The sequence below is a fragment of the Hemitrygon akajei genome, chromosome 17 (assembly GCF_048418815.1).
Source record: "Hemitrygon akajei chromosome 17, sHemAka1.3, whole genome shotgun sequence".
NCBI lineage: Eukaryota > Metazoa > Chordata > Chondrichthyes > Myliobatiformes > Dasyatidae > Hemitrygon > Hemitrygon akajei.
The window spans coordinates 65,788,605-65,808,729 of NC_133140.1; the positions used below are offsets into that span (position 1 = coordinate 65,788,605).

The 20,125-nt window shown below is 36.4% G+C and overlaps 1 protein-coding gene across 1 annotated transcript in view; it reads left to right on the forward strand.

The window, feature by feature from the left end:
• cdh13 (cadherin 13, H-cadherin (heart)) overlaps positions 1 to 20,125 on the forward strand; it is a 1,114,993-nt gene that overhangs the window by 367,515 nt on the left and 727,353 nt on the right. The window contains exon 3 of the mRNA XM_073070318.1: positions 1,830 to 2,041. Coding sequence (XP_072926419.1) covers positions 1,830 to 2,041 — 212 coding nt within the window. The remainder of the gene's footprint in view (positions 1 to 1,829; positions 2,042 to 20,125) is intronic.

The window sequence follows — 20,125 nt, forward strand, 5'->3', positions numbered from 1 at the left end:
TGGCATTATCCTTAAGGTCACCATTGGCAGTTTGGTAAATCGTAAGTTTGTTGTAGTTATCCAGATCAACAGTGAGTCCAAGCGATAGCATCTGCAGCAAGCTCTGTAGAAGGCAAGTATTCTTACTGATGTTATTGCAGTATCCTTGTGAATTGCTGCTACATCTCATGAGCTTTAACTCATTGGATTCACATGGCAGTGATGTCAGCATCAGAATCATATTTATTATCACTGATGTATGTTGTGAAAGTTGTTTTGTGGCAACAGTACAGTTCAGGACATAAAACTCACTAAATTACCAAAAAAATAGTGCAAATGATGAATAATGGGGCAGTATTCATGGATTGTTCAGAAATCTGATGGTTGAAAGGACAAAGTTGTCCTTAAAACATTGAGTGTAGGTCTTCAGGCTCCTGTACTTCCTCTCAAAATGGTTGTAATGTGAAGAGTCTTGGACAGTAGGGGTTTAATGATTGATGCCACTTTCTTGAGGCATTGCCTTTTGAATGCCTCAGTGCCAGGGAGAGTTGTGCTCATGACGGAACTGTCTGAGACTATAACCGTCTGTAGTCGCTTGTGATCCTAGGCATTGGAAGCTTCATACCAAACTGTGATGAAACCAGTCAGAATGCTATCCACCAAAGATCTGTAGAAATTTACAAGAGCCTTTGGTGACAAGCCAAATCTCAAACTCCTAATTAAGTATAGCCACTGGCATGCCTTGCTCGTGGTTGCATCAATGTTAACTGTAAATAACTGAAATCCATTCCTTACAGAAAATTCAGTGCTATAATGGCTATTGTATTCTTTTCAGGATATCCAAAGTGCATTGCAAAAAAATGACATATTCCTTGAAGTGTAAACACTGCTTCAAAGTTGGGAATTGATGACCATTTGTGTGCATCGACTTAATAAATTCCCATGAAGAAATACATGGGAAATGTTATAATGTTGAATGAAAGGTGAATATTTGCCAGAACAACTTGCCAGCTTTCATTCAAAACAGTGCTGTGGGGTCCACCAGAGACATCAGGCAAAAAGACAAGAACAATGATTGTTCAGCGCTCCGTTAGCACTGCACGACTTGTCAGCCTGGAGGTTTTTGCTCAAGTCTCCGTCTCTGAATGTCAAGTGAGAGAGCTGTGACTCAGCCACACCTGACAATATAAAGTTATAATTAAGGACAATTCGTGGGATATGCTTTCTACACTCGTATCTAGCATTGGAAAATATGTCCTATTAGCTGTGCTGGCATCTATTATATATAACACGAGTGAAGAGTTCATGTCTAATGGTTAATTTCTGGTTGATGGCTATCATTTGAGGGTAAATCAGGGTTCTCAAAAATAAGCATTTCCAATTGCTGAAGGTTAAGCATAATGTTACCAAAAGAATCAGTAAATATAACCTTTGTAGGTGTAGATAGAACAAGAGAAAAGTTAATGATATAACCATAATTATAGCAAATATATTATTCAGTGGCTACACTCGAAAGCCTTTACTAAACCAAATCTAATTATAGGTGTACAAGTTTGATAATGGGTCAAAGAGAAAAGTATGCTGTTAAAATTTGCTGCATGAGGTTTCTATTGATGTTGTCATTCAACGTCATGTTTTGTGGCATACTGATAATCACAAAACAATATTCTTCTAATGAAATGGCAGTTTTCTTATCATTGCACATGACTAATGACTGAAACAATTCATGTTCACTATGTCAGAGCCAGAGGTGTCCTATTACTTGGAACATGAGAAATAGTGAAGGCTTGTCTAAAGAATCATAAAATCTCACAGTGATCATAATTGCCTTTTCTTTCATTGTCTTTCAGTGCTCTTCGATGACTGCAGTGGGAATGAAGGGCTGGTGTTTTCAATTTCTAATCCAGACTTGCGGGTTGAAGCAGATGGTTCTGTATTTGCTGTAAAAGATATGGAGCCCACTATACCTGGATTCTACATCCAAGCAACATCTGTTCATGTGCAAGACTTGGCCAAAGTTCAGATTCTAAGAGAAGATGATACTCGCAGTAGTACTTTGAAGGTAATAGTGTATGTGCAGAGCGGAAATACAATTTTGCTCGTTCTTGCCAAATTTTTGATCTTATATGTTTGAAATCTTCTATATTATCCCACATATCCATACAAACCTTTGAAAGAAACCAAAAGATACTAGTATTGCTTTGCATTTATCAGTCTACTACATGCAGAGATTCACTGTGCCAGTGTCTGTTTCACAGCAATGAATTAATGATGGGAAGGAGGAAGAAAATGGGAAGTCCTTAACAAAATCTGCATTTCTCCATATTTCACTGGACTAGATGTCTTGAATTTTCCCTGCAATAAGTCTCAAGCTCACAACCCCAAGGCAGAGATGATAGTGCTATGAACCGAGTCCATGAAAATGCCAAATAGACATTTCTCCCTGTGAGTGAAGAGAATGAGAGGGGTTAACGTCAGCTTTCAAGTATCCTGTTGAGATTTATAGAGTAAAGGTACAATAGGTAAATGGTAAGAGGTCTTGGCAGAGAGTTTAATAACAAAGGAACATCAATGTGCATTAATTAATGAAAGGATTAGAAGGGAATTGATGAAAAATATTTCCACCTGAAGCACATTAGAGTCTGGATTCCGCAGCCTTGAGATTATAGCAAAGAAAACCCTCATTACATTAGCGATGTAATTGGATGTGCACTTGGAGAATTGAAACATGTGCAATTGCAAACTGAGGGTAGAGACTAAGTAGCTCTATTCTCACCCAGCACGGACATGTTAAATTGCTTCCTGTATTGTTAATTACTTTAAAAAAAAATAAAGTTAGTAGAATGCTCATTCCCTCTTTCAGATGGGTTAATGGTGTATCTTATTACAATTGCAACTTGAATTTATATGGCAAATTTAACCTGCTAAAGGATTCAGATTTACTGTCAAAGGCATACAAACATGACAAAACATAATATGAACTTAAATTAACAAAATTCATCCATATCTTACACAACAAAAAATTATTATGACAGTAGTGTGAGCAGAGAGAAAAGAAATACAGTCTCAGGTAGTCTTTGGGGATTTTTTTTGATTGAATCAAGAACCTGCTGGCAGAAGGGGATGAAGCTGTTCTTGAACTTTGAAAACGAGCATTATCAAACAAAACTTCATGTTGAACCATTGTTGTGGTAACTTCTACTTTACAAAAAGACCACTTGACAACTTGATGGCCAAAAGAGCATCTTTATCTGGGACGACAAATGATATTTACAATACAGAGGCTTCCAGGTACCTCATGCGGCATGGGTGGAGGATCTATATACAATGCATACTGGGAGTGAAAAGAGCGGAAAGAAAGACCCCGCCAACCCTGGTAATATTAACTTACTTTTAATAATACTCACATTACAACACACGTGTCAGATGACTAAAAGTCTAGTTAAGGAGGTAAGTTTTTAAGAACAACTTAAAGGAGACGGAAGTGAAAAAAAGTGGTGGAATTGGAATACGAGATAATGGCACATTATGAGATGAAGCCTTCAGCCACCAAAGACTAAATCAATGAAATAGAATGGAGATCTCCTGCAGGTATGCAAGGTAGTGGGGAATTAGAGATGGGTAGGGTTGAGGGTATGGAGAGGCTTGAAAATGGCATTTTACACTGGGGGTATTTAGAAAGGGCAGTTGATTGTGATCAGCACATTCTGAGTTAAGATGCAGGCAGTCCAATTCTGGATACAGTCAAATTTAGTAAGGGTAGAATGAACAAACGAGACAGGAATGTGTAGGAATAATCGGACCCAGAGTGAAGAAGGGCATAGTGAAAGCTTGGAGTAGCAAGGTAATACCCTTGCTATAACAGGATTGATAAATAAAAATGTTCCGTCGTAATTAGAAGGCAACCATGAAGCAATGAAGGTGGTCGATCTTGGTGAAAGCACTGGGTTGATGGAGTTATATGAAGAGGCATAATTTAGTATTGATACTGAGGAGGTTGTAGAAAGCAGTTTTGAAGATTAGGGCATGATAATGGAGTATTCATTATATCAGCTAATGTGGGAATCAGGAAGGAAATTTGGCTAGTAAGAATAAAGTCACGGGAGCAAACAATAGGTCTTGCTGAGGATATTAAACTCAGAAAAGGCACGAGGGAAAATGGGAAATGCAGTGCATTGGAAGTTTGAACTGATTGAGTTTCACACACATACTTATTTGGGGACAGAATATCAAATGAAACCATATATAACCATATATAACAATCACAGCACGGAAACAGGCCATTCCGGCCCTCCTAGTCCGTGCCGAACTCTTAATCTCACCTAGTCCCACCTACCCGCACTCAGCCCATAACCCTCCCCTCCTTTCCTGTCCATATACCTATCCAATTTTACCTTAAATGACACAACTGAACTGGCCTCTACTACTTCTACAGGAAGCTCATTCCACACAAACGGAGACCATTATTGTGAAAGTTGGCTTTCAATTGAAGCTGCAAATGTGACGTAATGCTTCAAAGATTAACCATGTGCCAACATCCTGAAGGGAATTGTGATCCCTCTGTGTTAAAAATTACCTTTGCTCTAACAGCTATTGAAATCATGTTACAGGAGAGGAAGTAGAGGAGTCTATGTGCTTGAGGCTTGTAATGGGAGAACCTGAGAAAAGGTTGATCCATTGTGCTAGGGAACGGTGATAGGGCTAGCTAATCAAATTATTGCAGTTGAGGAACTTGTCCCATGTACTGGAGGTGATGAAGGATACGGCAAAGAAGGGTTCAAAATGAGACAGTGCAGTAGAAAGGAATATCTTTGTGTTTCAGAATGATTCTGAATGGGTGGGCAGATTTAGCAGATGAAAAGGCAAGGTGCAACACTGTCTGGTCTAATCAAACCTGTGGCAAATAGCTAAAACAGTAGTCACAAATATCTCTTTGAGCCAGTGTCCTTTTGACCTACTGGAGATGAGCTGTACAAGAGAATGGCCAAATTAATAGGGATTATAGTATCAAGGGTAAAGCTGTGGATGAGCTGAGCAGATTTGTGCTGTTCTCTGCAACACTTCTTAGCTGCGCTTGATGATTTGAATGCATATTTTGGGATCCTTTGCCAAATTTCTAGAGTTTTGGTACAGTAATGATATATGGCTGAGGAAGAACTTGCACTTGATGATGATCTCATTTAATTTTCACTTGTGCTTTGGATGTCCCATGGGAGAAAAGTGCTGACATACCTATGTTGATGCCGCCTTCACACGAAGGAGGCTACTTTATGGAACTGGGCATTGGGCCCAGTGACAGGGGTGTTTGCCAACTAAATTGATCTGTTTATTTAAAAAAAGGTGAACATACTGAAAATCTGAAACAAAAACAGCAAATTCAGGAAGATCTTCACAGGTCTGACAGTATCTGGGAAGAGAAACAAAGGTAACATTTTGGTCAAAAAACACCAGTCGAAATCCTTAATCAGATTCTAATCTTTACCCCAAACAAATTAAAAGAGTGGACAGATTATGATCCTGACTTGACTCTTGCGATGATGGATAAATTTTAAAGAGTTAAGGATTAGACTTGAGATGTGATTTAACAACAGACACAAAATGCTGGAGGAATTCAGCAGGTCAGGCAGTACTTATGGAGAGAAATAAACAGTCGACGTTTCGGGCCAAGACACTTTCGGACTGATGAAGGGTCTTGGCCTAAATGGTGACTCTTTATCCCTTTTCAATGATGCTGTGAGACCTGCTGAGTTCCTTCAGCATTGTGCTTATGTGCTAGAGATAAGGACTGAAGGAAGTGCTCAAAGTTTCTTTGAGGAAATGCAAAACCCTCATTGAGTATTGGGAATCTGTATCTTATTATTGTTGGAGGTTGAGAAGGACCATTCAAGGTGTTATTGAGAACCTGGAGAGTGTGCATCAGGAGCACATGGAAGTCCTGTACAAGTAGTGGAAAGAGTGCATCTCATCACAAACTACCCAGCCATCTCCTGCCCCATCTGCAGAAGAGTCTGGTTCACACATTAGCCATCTTAGAAACCATAAAAACTAGTGTGGAAACCAAGTCACCATTGATACTAAGGGACTGATAGTGAACCAACCCATTTCCAGCCTTCTGATGGAAGGAATGGCATTGATGAAGCAACTGAAAATTGTTGTGCCAAAAACTCTCTAAGGCTGAGCTAAAGTTTGTGAAGTGCTTTCCACAGTCTAATTGTGTAACCCTACTTCCTATTTGCCAGCACACATCCAAGGAATGAAACAAGTGTAGAGAACTTCAGAAGCCAACATTTACTGAAGGAGATTCAACAAGCAACATCAAAAGAGTCACGAGTTATTTTGTTTTCAGTAGTGCTGCTTGAAAGATAAATGTTGTTTGGGACACTAGAGAACGTGCCATTTTTTTCTTTGAATAATGCAATACATTCCTTTAAATCCACACAGGAGACTAGAGAATGCCATAGTTTAAGATTTGATTCAGTAATACATTGATCTGTCAGTTTATATTACACATTAAGTCCCAGGAGCAGAGCTTGAACCTATCTCCTAATTCAGATGAAATTGTTCCCATTGAACAATGGCCAATATCTTAAAATAGTATACCATGAAAAGTTGCTCAGTGTTTGTCTGGATCTCAAGGTAAGTCCAGTTGTCTACTATGACTGACTACATTCTTATTGGGAAGAAAATGAGCAGCTTTCATTGAATAATGTTAGTTCTGATCAAATTGAGGGAAGATTATTGATAAAGTGATCAAAGGTGATTGTGTTAAAAATCATAGAAAGTATTCTGCAGCATAAATTGTTTCTCCTACATTACACATGTAACAGTCCCTCCATTTTTCAAGCTGGGGGTTTGGTTGCTATGGTGATGCTCCATCAATTGCCCATACACTACTTCAAAATTCCACTTTTATTTGTCACAATATTTTGCCAATGATGCTTTTGCTCAAAAAAGCCTTCAAAAAGAATGAAATGTGCAGATTATTTTTATGACTAAAATAGTTATTTCTCCTATCACGACATAGTTAAGTAATCACATGTCTTTAATCTTCCTCACAGCCTTGAATTATAGGGAATTTTTCACACCAGATCTTGGGGAGGCTTTGCTAAATGTAATGTGTGTGGGAAAAAGCTTAGCATTGAAATGAAATTAAGCACAACTTTTGGAAATCATTTCTGTGAAAAACATACCTTGTCGTGCAGTCATATTCATCACTTTCTTTAAAATTACCATTTCTTTCCATAGAGACTAATAGTTCCTCTGTATGCGTTTAGTAACTACCGGTATATCTTTGGATGAAAAGTGCTTTGAGAACAAGGATCAATTTTAGCTGCAGGTAGAGTGGGTGAAAATTGTTCATTCAGGAGCTGAAGCAGAAGGCAAACCATCTGGATCTCTGCAGGGAGAGGGCCAGGAGAATTTTAATCTAGGACCCCATCTGCTTAGCCCTGTCACTCCTCCATCTTAAACAGTGGAAGCAGCAGCTGGTCAATGGACATGTGGGGTATGTTTTGTAGCACAAGATAATCACAGAAGTAACAGACACTTGTACACAGATTATTGGTTGGGGCAGAAAGACATCCTGGAGCAGAAGAGGGTAATTATTTCTGTAGTAAATGAAAATTACATTAAAGTTGTAATAAAAGCAGAATCTGCAGGCAACACAGTATATCAACCAGTATTTGTGGAAAGAGAAACTGTTAATGTTTCAGTTTAGGAACCCTTCTTCAGAACTGGGAAAAAGAGAATGATAAATTGGTTTTCAGTCGTAGAAGAGGTGGTGAAGAGATGGCTAGAACAAAGAGAGTATCTCTGACAGGAGAATGTCAAATGACTTGATGGGGGCAATTATAGTGACTGTTAATCTTGTCAGCTGTCCCATCTAAACATTTAAAGTAACATACAATTTCTATTGTGGCCTGGAGGAGTACTCCAAAGATGAAAGTCCTCCTGTCCTGCCCAAATTTGATCTAATAATTCAGTAGTAATTTTACTGAACCGAGGTACAGTACTGTTGGTAGAAAATTAGTTCTCAATAGTGCTGTGTATTAACAAATACTTGGCCCTCAATTATTACAAAGTCGAAGTAAAATGGAGATACTGTTAATTGATTGATAAGTTAAATGGTCACTCAGTTTTTGAGGACGGCCTGCTCTAGGAGAACTTATAGCTGCCCCATATTTTTTTTTCCATTTCTTTATATTTGACTTAACTGTATTCCAAGGAATATTGAGTGACTTGGAAATTTTCTTGAATCCACCTCCTGACTTGTGCTTTTCAATAACCTTTTCGTGAAGTTGCTTGGAGTGTTCTTTTGTCTTGATGGTGTCATTTTTGCAGGATACTGACTCACCAGCATTTGGACCTTTCCAGATACAGCTTTATTTTTACTACAATCAATTGTAACAGCATGACTGCACAAGGTCTCCAAAAACGATCTCCATTTAACTAATTATGTGATTTCAAAAACCAGTTGGCTGCACTAATGATGATTTGGTGTGTCATATTAAAGGGGGTGAATACTTACATAACCAATTATTTTGTGTTTTATATTTGCAATTAATTTAGATCACTTTAGAGATATATGTTTTCACTTTGACACGAAAGAGTCTCTTTCTGTTGATCAGTGTCAAAGAAGCGAAATTAAATCCAATGTGATTCATTGTTGTAAAACAATAAAACATGAAAACTTCCAGGGGTGGTGGTGTGGATACTTTATATAGGCAGTGTATGCTAGAATGGTTGAATGGTAGATTTTTAGGAAAGATATCTGACTTTATTGGTGATCTACAGATTTGTTACAAGGAAAGCAATTATATATATTGGAAAACAAATAATATCTCAGGAGAAAATAAAGCTTCAAAGTATAATAATCATTTGATTAAAAATTAATTATGAGATAATGTAGTGTTACAATGATCCACCATTCATGTCTCAGTTGAAGTGTTAAAGTTACTGGAATCTGTAAGAAATGTTGCTCAACAAACATTGATCAGATCTCTCATTTTATCCAATGTCATAGCTAGAGAAATAAACTTCTCTTCTCAGCATCATCTTTCTTGTTAACAGGCATAGAGAGCATGCTGACCATTAAGAATCCACTTGTGTTAATCCCATTTTATTTTCCCCATTTCCCATCAATTCCCTCCAGTTTCTGCCAGTCAAGAGGGCTAATTTATAGAAGCAAGTTAATCTTCTAGCCCACACATCATTTGGATGTGGGAGGAAAGTGGAGCCTCTAGGGAAACCTACACAGTCACAGGGAGAAGGTGCCAAACTCCACAGTCATTGTATACGTTGCCAACTGAAGAAGTGAAACTTGTTGCATAATTGCCACACTCGTCAGAAAGTCAACAATCAGTGCCAGCAACAATTCCCTGCTGATGGCATAACTAATGATGGAGTCTGATTTAGCAAAATAATCAAAGTATGAATTGTGAAGCTCCTGCTTTTAAAAAAAAAATTAAGTCAGCATGATTCATCAGCATGGTATATTAGCATGGTGCATTTGCTACACTTAAAGTCTAAATGGCCAGGATAGTACCAATCTGGGATATTTGAATAATGTTTTGAGTTGTTTTGCAGATTTTGTTTTAGAATTTAGAGTATTAAAGTACAAAAATTACAGCAAGTATTGCACTATCAGTTTTAGCGTTACAGAATGGTTTGTAAGTAGTTTCAGAATGAAAACATAAGATGTGTGAATAAAGAAAGGCTTTTCACAGTGCAAAGTGGTGTTTATGTTTTGTAACTCCAGAAAATAATCAGAAGAAAATCATAGGAGCATGGGATAACTCATGTACTTAGTTTCTTTTCTTTAGAAAGGTGCCCACATGTGGGGTGGTGGCGTAATGACGTATGCCATTCACATACTTTCACATATAACCTGTAATGAATAATGTAAACAACAATGATTATTCAAACAATATTTACAATATTTCTCAAATATTACTGGAATATTAAATACACCACATCCCTCCCTACTTATCTATAAAATCCAAGTCAATATAAAATGCATCACAGCTCAAATATGTAACATATTGCTCTCTGATCAGCTAATGCACAAAGGATACTACATAATGCAACCACTTTATTGACATCCACAGCATTATATATTTTAAATTGGTCTATCCAGGCCAAAAGTTTGAATTGCTGTGGAGGATTTCTTACTCTTGTGGGATAATGTCTTTACCGACAAAGGGGGCCATTCTGCTTAGCAGGTGAGATTTGTGGCTGTGAAACGTGGCAGTTTCTAAGGCCTCCTCCATGTTGGTTGTAGGAGTTGACATTGGGACTGCAGGAAGTGGGCATGCTGCATTGCGATATGCAGGGGAGAAAATTGGTGAGCTTCTGATTCACTGTTAGTGTAGTGTGTTCTGCTAACATACCTCAAAGTGTGTTTTTTAGACTCTGCACAAGCTTTCCACCACACCATTTGTAGCTGGGTGGCATGGTGCATATTCCATTCCTTTTCAGCAATGACTGAAACTGTTCTGCACCAAGCTGTGGTCCGTTGACACTGATTAAGTGTTCTAGAACACCAGTCCTTAAGAAGCGGCTTCTCAACACATCAGCACTGTGCAAGGAGGGTAGTGGAGGCTACTTGGAACACTTCTGGCCACTTATAGCTGCATCCATTACTACCATGGAACTTATGCCCATGAATAGTCTGGCAAAATCAACATGAATCCCAGGGATTGGAGAGGTACTGCTCTTGGCATCCTCTGGACATGTTGGCATCCTGAACAGTGCATGGCAAGCTGCTCGATCTACTGATCTATCCCAGGCCACCAGGCAAAGCTACAAACCTAGATGTGGCTCCTGTAGCTCCTCCAACAAGTTAGCTCTTGGCTCGAATGGTTCAACAACTCTCACTCCCCACATAAGGTGACATCCATCAAGGGAAAGTTCATCACATTGCTGGTAAAAATGTGGAGCCTGGGATTTCTGCTGCACATTCCAGTCATTTTTGGTGGCTATGTGACGTGAGACAGTGTGAGGTCTTTTCTGCTTCCCCTTTGGACATTCTTTGTCATAATAGGAAGATTTTCGATTTGCATTAGGGAGAATATCTCAAGGGGAATGTTCTCTGTTGTAAATGTTTCAGTTATTTCATTTTCCATGGGAAAATGGAATAATCCAGCAGCATTTCCATGGTTAGTTGTCCTCTTGAATTCAGTCTGGTAATTATGCCCCCCAAGAAACAGAGCCCATCCTTGCATTCATGCTGCTGTTAGTGGAGCATCTGTCTATGGATTACAATGGACACTTCTGGTTGATGATCATTAATGAAAGTAAACTCTCTCCCATACAAGTACTGGTTAAAATATTTTACACTCCATCCAGACGTAAGGCCTCTCTGTCAATCTGTCCATAACTTTTCTCTGCAGTGGTAAAGGAACATAATATAAAGGCTATAGAGCATTCATTTCCAGCACTCAAAACATAAGACAGAGGAGACCATGTTACATGACTGCACCTAACCATAAGGCATGCTGTCACAGGGAAGCTTAACTGGGATATGTGGATCAGATTGTGTGTGTATAGTGTCTGCCATCACCATTCCCTTTGTCTTTTGGAAAGCCTCCTTATACTGATTTGTACATTGCTATTTCTTCCCGTTCTGTAGTAATAAGTTGAAAAAGTGGAATACTGTAGCTGGGTTTGGCAAGGACCTGTTATAGCAATTGACAAATCCTAAAAAGGACCATGACTGTGACAAGTCCTTTGGCTTTGGGGCATCCACCACTGCTTGTGTATACTTGTGCGTCAGTGGTGCGACCACAGTAAGTGAAGCTTGGTTTAAAGAATTCAAATGCTGCAGCATGCTCTGAGCCAATAATCTTCTAATCTTTTAAGCATTGGCTTGAGATTTTGGAGGTGTTCCCCATCATCTTGACCAGTAACAATGATGTCATCCAGGTAATACTGAGTGCCTGGGCAGCCTCGCAGCACTAGGTCCACAGCTTTCTGCCAGAGTGCAAGTGCAGATGCTACTCCAAAAATAAGAATATTATAGCAGTAAAGGCCCTTTTGAGTATTTGTTGTGAGAAACACTTTAGACTCTTCATCTGTATGTGGGCCTCAGCTAAATCCACTTTGCTGGAGTGTTTCCCTCTAAAAAGGTTTGAAAAGCTATCCTCTATCCTGGGCAGAGGTTATTGATAGACTTTCACTACTGGGATGATGGTAATCTTAACATCATCACAGATCCTGACAGACCCATTCTTCTTGGCTACTAGGACTACTGGCTGGAACCATGGACTCCACTCAACCTTGGAAAGACTGTTTCAGCCTCCATGCGATATAGCTAACTGGCCACTTTATCATGGATGATATAAGGAATGGGCAAGGCTTTTCAAAACTTGGGTGTGGCATTTTCATTTAATACTATTTTACCCTTGATATGTTTGAGTTTTCCAATGCCATCCTTGGCATCATCCGGGATCTTACTTAAATGGCTTTCAGATGACTCTTTTGCAGGGAATATACCATGCAAATGGTGGATGGATCTTCAATCAAGTTGTAGTTGTCTCAGCCATTCATCGCTCCACAATGTTGGCCCTCTGGTTTCTCAGTGTATCATTAAGTCCATCACTGAACTGATAATGTTCAGATATTCTTCTCAATCAGCTATGTAAGCTGAAATACTATTCAATGCTATTATATTTTGTAACTCCAGAAATGAATCAAGCAGGATAATTCTTGTACTTAGCTTCTTTTCTTTACTAAAGCACTCACATATGACACGGTGGCGTAATGACATATACCATTAACATACTTATACATAAAGAATTGTGTAAACAAAGAATGGTTATTCAAACAATATATTTACAATATTACTCAAATTTTACTGAAATATTAAATACACTACACGAGGTGGCTAGTGTCATTTCACATTAATTTGTGCAGGGACGTCAACTGTTCATAATGCATTCAGAGTCTAGAAAGAGAAGGAAAGTTTCTAAATCTGCAGATTTTATTGTATTGCTAACTTGGTGAATTAATGATTGCTGTGGACACATTTCAGAGGAACATGAATAAATTTATAAAAGGAACAAATAACTGGCAAGTAAAATTCAATATAGATAAATGTAGCTCTGTATATTTTAGTAAAAAGGAATAGGGAGGCACATATTACTTAGAAGGTGGGAATCTAAAGTAGGATAGAGGAATAAGGGAATCACAGAGTACTTCACATCACCCACAATAAGTTTCTCCATGTGTTAGCAAGGTTATAAATAATGCAGATGAAGCACTAGGATTTGCGTCTAGAGAGATATTTTAGAAAGTAGGGAAAGTGTGCTAATTCTGTATCAAATCTTTCTCCGAGGGTACTGTGTGCAGTTCTGATTGCCGTGCAATAAAATAATACATAATCACTAGAATGGAATCAGAAGGTGATACAAAAAATGTAGTAAGAAGGGCAAGACAGACTTTTCTGGGTGAAAATATAAAGACTAGGCAGTGATGTAATGGAGCTTTCGATAGAGTGGATGAAAAAGAAATGGTGTAGGGTGAGTATAACTGAACACCATTGGAATGAGATGGAAACCAAAAATCCAGTAGGTGATACAGAGGCATCTTTTTTCATTCAATGAGTGGTGCAAATATGCGATTTGCTGCCGCAATGGGTTAATGAAAACCTCTTGCATGTGTTAACTGGCAAATTGGACAAGTATATTAGGATATTAATATTCAGGAGATGAAAATCAGGATGAGGCACAGGTGAGTATAAATGCTGGACAGGGCTGGTTGTGCTAATTTTCATGTTCTGATGTGCATCATACATGTGCAATCCTCTCAGCAGGAAGTATGTGTACTTCATTGAATACACTAACAGGCAGCATACAGGACTGTTCACACCATTCATTGTGTTCTTCTGCCACAAGTAATGTTGAACAGTTACATCATGGATGTCCTGCAAACTCCTGGGGAATTCAATTCAAAAACCCAAGCATTAACAACACACTGCAGCAACATTAGAAAGGAAATTAAAAATGTATTTTTAAAATTAAATTAAATTTCTCCTTAAAGCTATAGTAAAGAAAGGAGAGTTGTATTAATTGGACAATCTTTTCAAATAATTAACAATCGCATGATGTACTTAATGACACTTTTCTGTACTGGCAAGTTTAAAGATGCACATAGGATATTTAAATTACTTAACCTTAAGAAAATGCATGCAACCATTTCTTCCCTTTGTAACTCTGTAATTAACATCCAAGAAATTCAGAATATATGGATTTCACAATAAAGGGCATTGTTACTCTGGAATTGTGTGGATTTATTGATGCGTGTGAAGACAGTTTAGTTCACCAGAATGAAAACTGGGTGATATTTATGTCAGCTAATCCATTTGTAGTGCCAGTTATATGCCCAGATGGTTGTTTGAAAATCTACTCATATATTTTATGTCCTTGTGGTTTCTCAGCATGAGTACCATTTGTGCCAGATTGTAAGTGCGGTGTTTATATCGTGGTTTTGGGACCAGTTCTCTGCCCAGACAAATTTATCTCAAGACTTTTGAAAGATTGCTCAGTCTGTCATATTTGCTCTGTGTCTAGAGAGAAGCTCTCAGTTAAAGTCTCATGTTTTAAAACACCTTATAATTTGACTGGCAAGAATTAAAATGACCCATTTTAATTTACTTCTAGTATTGCATTAGTCCCAATAGATCACATTGATTTATGTAACCTGCTTTTGATTTAAGTACACCAGTTCCTAAGGTATAAACCAAGGTTCAAAAATAAATCTTTCACTTAGAATCTACAACGTTTTGTTTTGCAAAAGAAACGTCACTTGAATTTGGATGGTTTGATCTTGAAGCTCCTGAGATTTTACGGTTGTGGTTCATTGAGTTATACCCAAAAGCTTGAAGATTTGAGGAAAAAAATGTTAATTTGTGTTTCTTATCATACCTTTCCACACTGTTGAGGGTTTGCTCACATACCTTGGATGTATAGTATGATTGCATTAGCGTGATAATAGGCTTGCAGCAATTTCCATGGTGACAACAATTTAACTAGGGTCACAAATCACTTAATTAAAAGTAAATGATTTGTGAAGAAGTGTGGGGCAGTAAACATTGAACTCAGTGTCTTTACAGCTTAGTTATTAGATGATGTGATTATTTCTAGAATTTATTTATAACAACATTTCATCAATTTTCCCTGAGCAATGAAATCCATTGAGATTCAAAGAAATGAGAAAACAATGAAGATGAAAGTAAACTTAATGTATGGCTTGGTCTGTCAACAATCTGTTTATTTGGTGAAAGGGCTGAACACTGAAAGAGTTCAAGAATAAGGATCAGGACTTTCTTCTTGGGTGACACATACTCTTCAGTTATTCTGAAGGATTTTTCTGTAATTTATATTGAGTAAGTGGAGATTCTAGAGAGGATTCAAAAATATATAGGACTAAAATGTCTTCACTCAGCCAGTTGTGAGTATTTGGAGTTTTATTGCCCTAAGAGGTGGACAGCTCTTCATTGCATTCAAAACTGATATAAGTACTTCTCGGGAAGTTACTTTCCAATATTTTTTATTAGTTTCTACATAGAAGAATAGAGTACAAGAAAGTATATATAAAAGGTCAAAAAAGATTTTAAAGACTACCAATTACATTATATCTGTTCATAATAACAATCTCATTACCCCATATTCATGTAAGTTAATCAATAGTTATATTGAAATATACTATTCTATTAGAAAAAAAGAATCTAACCCCTACCAAGACCGAAGCTGTTTATTAAGGAGAAAAGAAGGTAAAATATATTCTCATATAATAAAAATTAATAATAGCCAAAATCTGAATTTAAACGAGTTGAAGGTTTTGAAAATATTTCAGAAAAGATCCCTACAACATTTGAAAGTCTTGATGAGATTCAGAAATTGAACAACGAAGCTTCTCTAAATCTAAACTTGACATAATGTTGCATAATCATTGAGCATGAGTTGGAGGAAAAACATCTTTCCATTTAAACAAAAGCAACCTCTTAGCTATAAGAGAGCTAAAGGACAAAATATGTAAATCAGATACCTTCAGCTTAATATCTTATCCTGCAACAATACCAAATAGGGCCATCAGAGGTTTTGGCTTAAACTTGACTTTAAAAAGTAAGGAAAAAGTTCGAAAAACTTCCTTCCAATAATTTTCAAGATTCGGACAAGTCCAAAATGTATAAATTAATGAAGCTTCTCCATTATTACATCTGTCACAGTAGGGAGATATATCCAAATAAAAATGAGATAGCTTATCCTTAGTCATATGAGCTCTATGTACCACCTTAAATTGTATGAGGGAATGACGAGCTCATAGCGATGAAGTATTAACCAGTTTAAAAATTTCATTCCAAGTTTCCTCAGATATTGATGTCTGTAAATCTTGTTCCCAGAGATTCTTAATTTTGTCTAAAGGAACATTCCTCGTCTCCAGTAACATACCATAAATATTAAATATTGGACCATTATGAAAAGGTGTCAAACTAAAAATTACGTCTAGTAAGTTCTTATCTGAGCTTATAGGAAATGTGCATAATAGAGATCTTAAAAAGTCTCTGATTTGTAAATATCTAACAAACTGAGTTTTGGGTAAGCTATATTTAGTTGACAATTGCTCAAATGAAAAAAAGTTTCCTCCACAAACAGATCCCAAAAACATTTAATACCTAACCTGTCCCATTAGCTAAAAACTAAATCGGTCATGGAGGGTTTAAAAAAATAGAATAGATGGGACTTGAAAGGGAAGATCTCAATAAACCAAAGTGTTTTCTAAATTGTATCCAGATCCTCAGAGTATGTTTAACTATTAAATTATCAGTTAGTTTACTTACAAATAAAGGAAGTGAGGATCCAAGAAGAGAAATAATAGAAAATTTATTAACAGAGTTAGCTTCTAAAGAGACCCATACCGGACAGTCTACACAATTAATATAGCCAAAATGTAAGGTATTGTGTATTAACTGCCCAGTAAAAAAACCTATAATTAGGTAAGGCTAAACATCCAGACTTTTTAGGTTTTTGAAGATGAACTTTATTTAAACGAGGTCATTTATTTTGTCATATATAGGAGGATAAAATAGCATCTAGAGTCAAAAAGGATTTAGGAATAAAAACAGGTTAAGCCCGAAAAAGGTATATAAATTTAGGTAGAATATTCATTTTAATAGAATTAATTCATCCAATCAATGATATTGAAAGAGGTGACCAATTTAATGATATCCTTTTTAAATGATTCAATAAAGTAAGAAAGTTTTCTTTAAACAGGTGTTTGTAATTCTTAGTGACTGTTACACCCAAATAAGTAAATAGATTCCTTACAACTTTAAAAGGGAGATTTGTATTAATTGATACCAAATTATTTAAAGGAAATAATTCACTCTTATGTAGGTTCAATTTATATCCTGAAAACTGGCTAAAACGGGAGAGTAAAGAAAGTATGCAAGCTAACGAGGTCTCAACATTAAAGATAAAAAGCAATATATCATAGGCATAAAGCAAGATTTTGTGAGTAATACCTCTCCTTAAAATACCACAGACATCATTAGATTTTTGAAAAGCAATGGCAAGGGGTTCTAAAGCTAGATCAAAGAGCAAAGGGCTTAATGGACAGTCTTGTCTAGTTCTGTGATGAATTTTAAATGGTTTAGAATTTTGAAAATTAGTAAGAACCCAAGCAGAAGGAGATAAAGTAATTTAATCCATTGAATAAAATCTGGTCCAAAATTAAATTTTTCTAAGGTTTTAAATAAAAATTTCCATTCAACCCGATCGAAGGCCTTCTCAGCATCTAAGGATATCACACATTCTGATATCTCCTGAGAGGGAGGGTAAATAACATTTAATACATGGTGTATATTAAAATGGGAATGTTGGTTTTTAATAAATCCAGTCTGATCATCAGAAATAATAGAAGGTAAAATAATTTCAATCCTACGAGGCAGAACTTTAGAAAGGGTTTTAGTATCAACATTGCGTAATTAAATTGGCCTATATGAAGAACATTCAGTTGGGTCCTTGTTCTTCTTTAGAATAAGTGAAATAGAGGCTTCATAGAAAGATTGAGGCAAGCTACCCAATTTGAAAGAATCCAAAAAGACTAAGTGTAACTGCGATATAACTAATGAAAAAAAAGCCTTATAAAATTCTCCAGAAAATCCATCTGAACCTGGAGCCTTCCCCGAGTGTAATGAACGTATAGCATTGGCAATTTCCTCATAAGAAATGGGTTGATCCGTCTGTTTACAATTATCTGCAGAAAGAGCAGCAATATTTAATTGATCCTGTAATTTATTCATTATAGTTTTATCTTTAGGGGAATCAGAACTATAAAGTTTAGAATAGAATTCTCTAAAGGTATCATTTATTTCAGAGTGATCAGTTGTCCTATCAGCATTAGCTTTGCAAATTTCTTTAATTTGTTGTTTAACTAGAGAAGTTTTTAATTGGTTGGCCAATACTTTGCCTGATTTATCTCCATGAATGTAAAATTGAGTTTTATCTTTAAGAAGTTGAGTTTCAATTCGATATGTTAACAGAAGATCATTTTTAGTTTTAACTTCCACACATCTTTTATATAAAACAGGATCTGGAGCTATACCATATTTTTGATCTAAATTGTTTCAATTGATTGGCTAATTCAATTCTTTCTTTATTAGTTTTATTCTTAACACTTGCAGTATAAGAAATAATTTGTCCTCTAATATAGGCCTTGAAAATATCCCATACAATAAGATTAGAAGTCTCTTCCTTTTTATTCTCTTCAAAAAACAAAATACTATGCCCCTCTAGAAATTTTAAAAATTCCTTATCAGATAACAAAGCTGTATTACAATGCCAAAATCTGTTTGTTTGAGGAAGCCCAGGGAGATTTAAAGATAGAAAACAAGAGCATGGTCTGAAACAACAATCTCTTTATATTCACAGGAATGAACTGATGAAATAATTTGACTGCCAATAAAAAAATAATCAATCCTGGAATATGTATGATGAACATGGGAAAAAAAGAGTACCCCCTATCTAAAGGATGTAAGAAATGCCAAATATCAACAATATCACATTTCAATAAAAAAGATTGAATAAATAAAGCTGATTTATTAAGAGACACTGGTTTAGAAGATGATTGGTTTAAAATTGGGTCTAGCCAACAGTTAAAATCTCCTCCCATCACCAAAAAATAAAGACTCAGATCTGGAAAAAATGAAATAAAAGGTCAAAGATTCCTGGATCATCTACATTTGGGGCATACACATTGGCAAATACTATTAATTTATTATCTAGTTTTCCTGAAACTATAACAAAATGTCCATTAGTATCAGACACTACTCCATGTTGAACAAAGGGAAGTGTATTATCTATAAGAATTGAAACTCCTCTAGATTTGGTCTGAAAAGAAGAATGAAAACAATGTCCATTCCAACAGCTAAAAAACTTAGATTATCACATTTGCGTTTGTGAGTTTCTTGTAAAAAAATAATAGGGACCTTAACTTTCCTAATATAAGCAAAAATCTTATTACGTTTAACAGGGTGATTTAACCCTTTCATGTTAAAACTGAGTAAATGAATTGTTTGGTCCATTTTTAATATTATTTAAAGGAAGGGTTAAAATGTAAGTTAAACCCAATCCATGAACTTTGAGAAATGGTAACCAAGGAACAAGTTGACTAAAAAAATTCGAGAACAGCTTCTGAGAAAAAAAACATACCCCAGCCCACCTGCCAAAGAAAGAAGACCGACCAATAGTAAGCTGGCATCTACAACTACGGACAACCCCCCAAAAAACCTGGTTGTCGCTCCAATTAGTTTCAAGGTTATTTATATTTCAACCTAAACGATATCCAAACAAGAAATTCAATTCTCATATATCAAAAATACAGTATTAAAAAATGCAAAAGGAAATTAGTTACAAAGGTTTACCAAAAAGATACAATTATTCATAAAGAAAGACATTAAACATTTAATCTTATATCTTCATGAAAAAACAGGCCAAGCGATTAGTTTTCAAACTTAAGAAATCTTTATGCTTCAGCACTCAAACAAAACCATTTGAAGGATCCATCTTTAATGAGATTTTCAGTCAAAATGAGGGTAGCCAAGGGACGGGTTAAACCCCTTGTTAAAAAAAATTTCAACAAAGCTTGA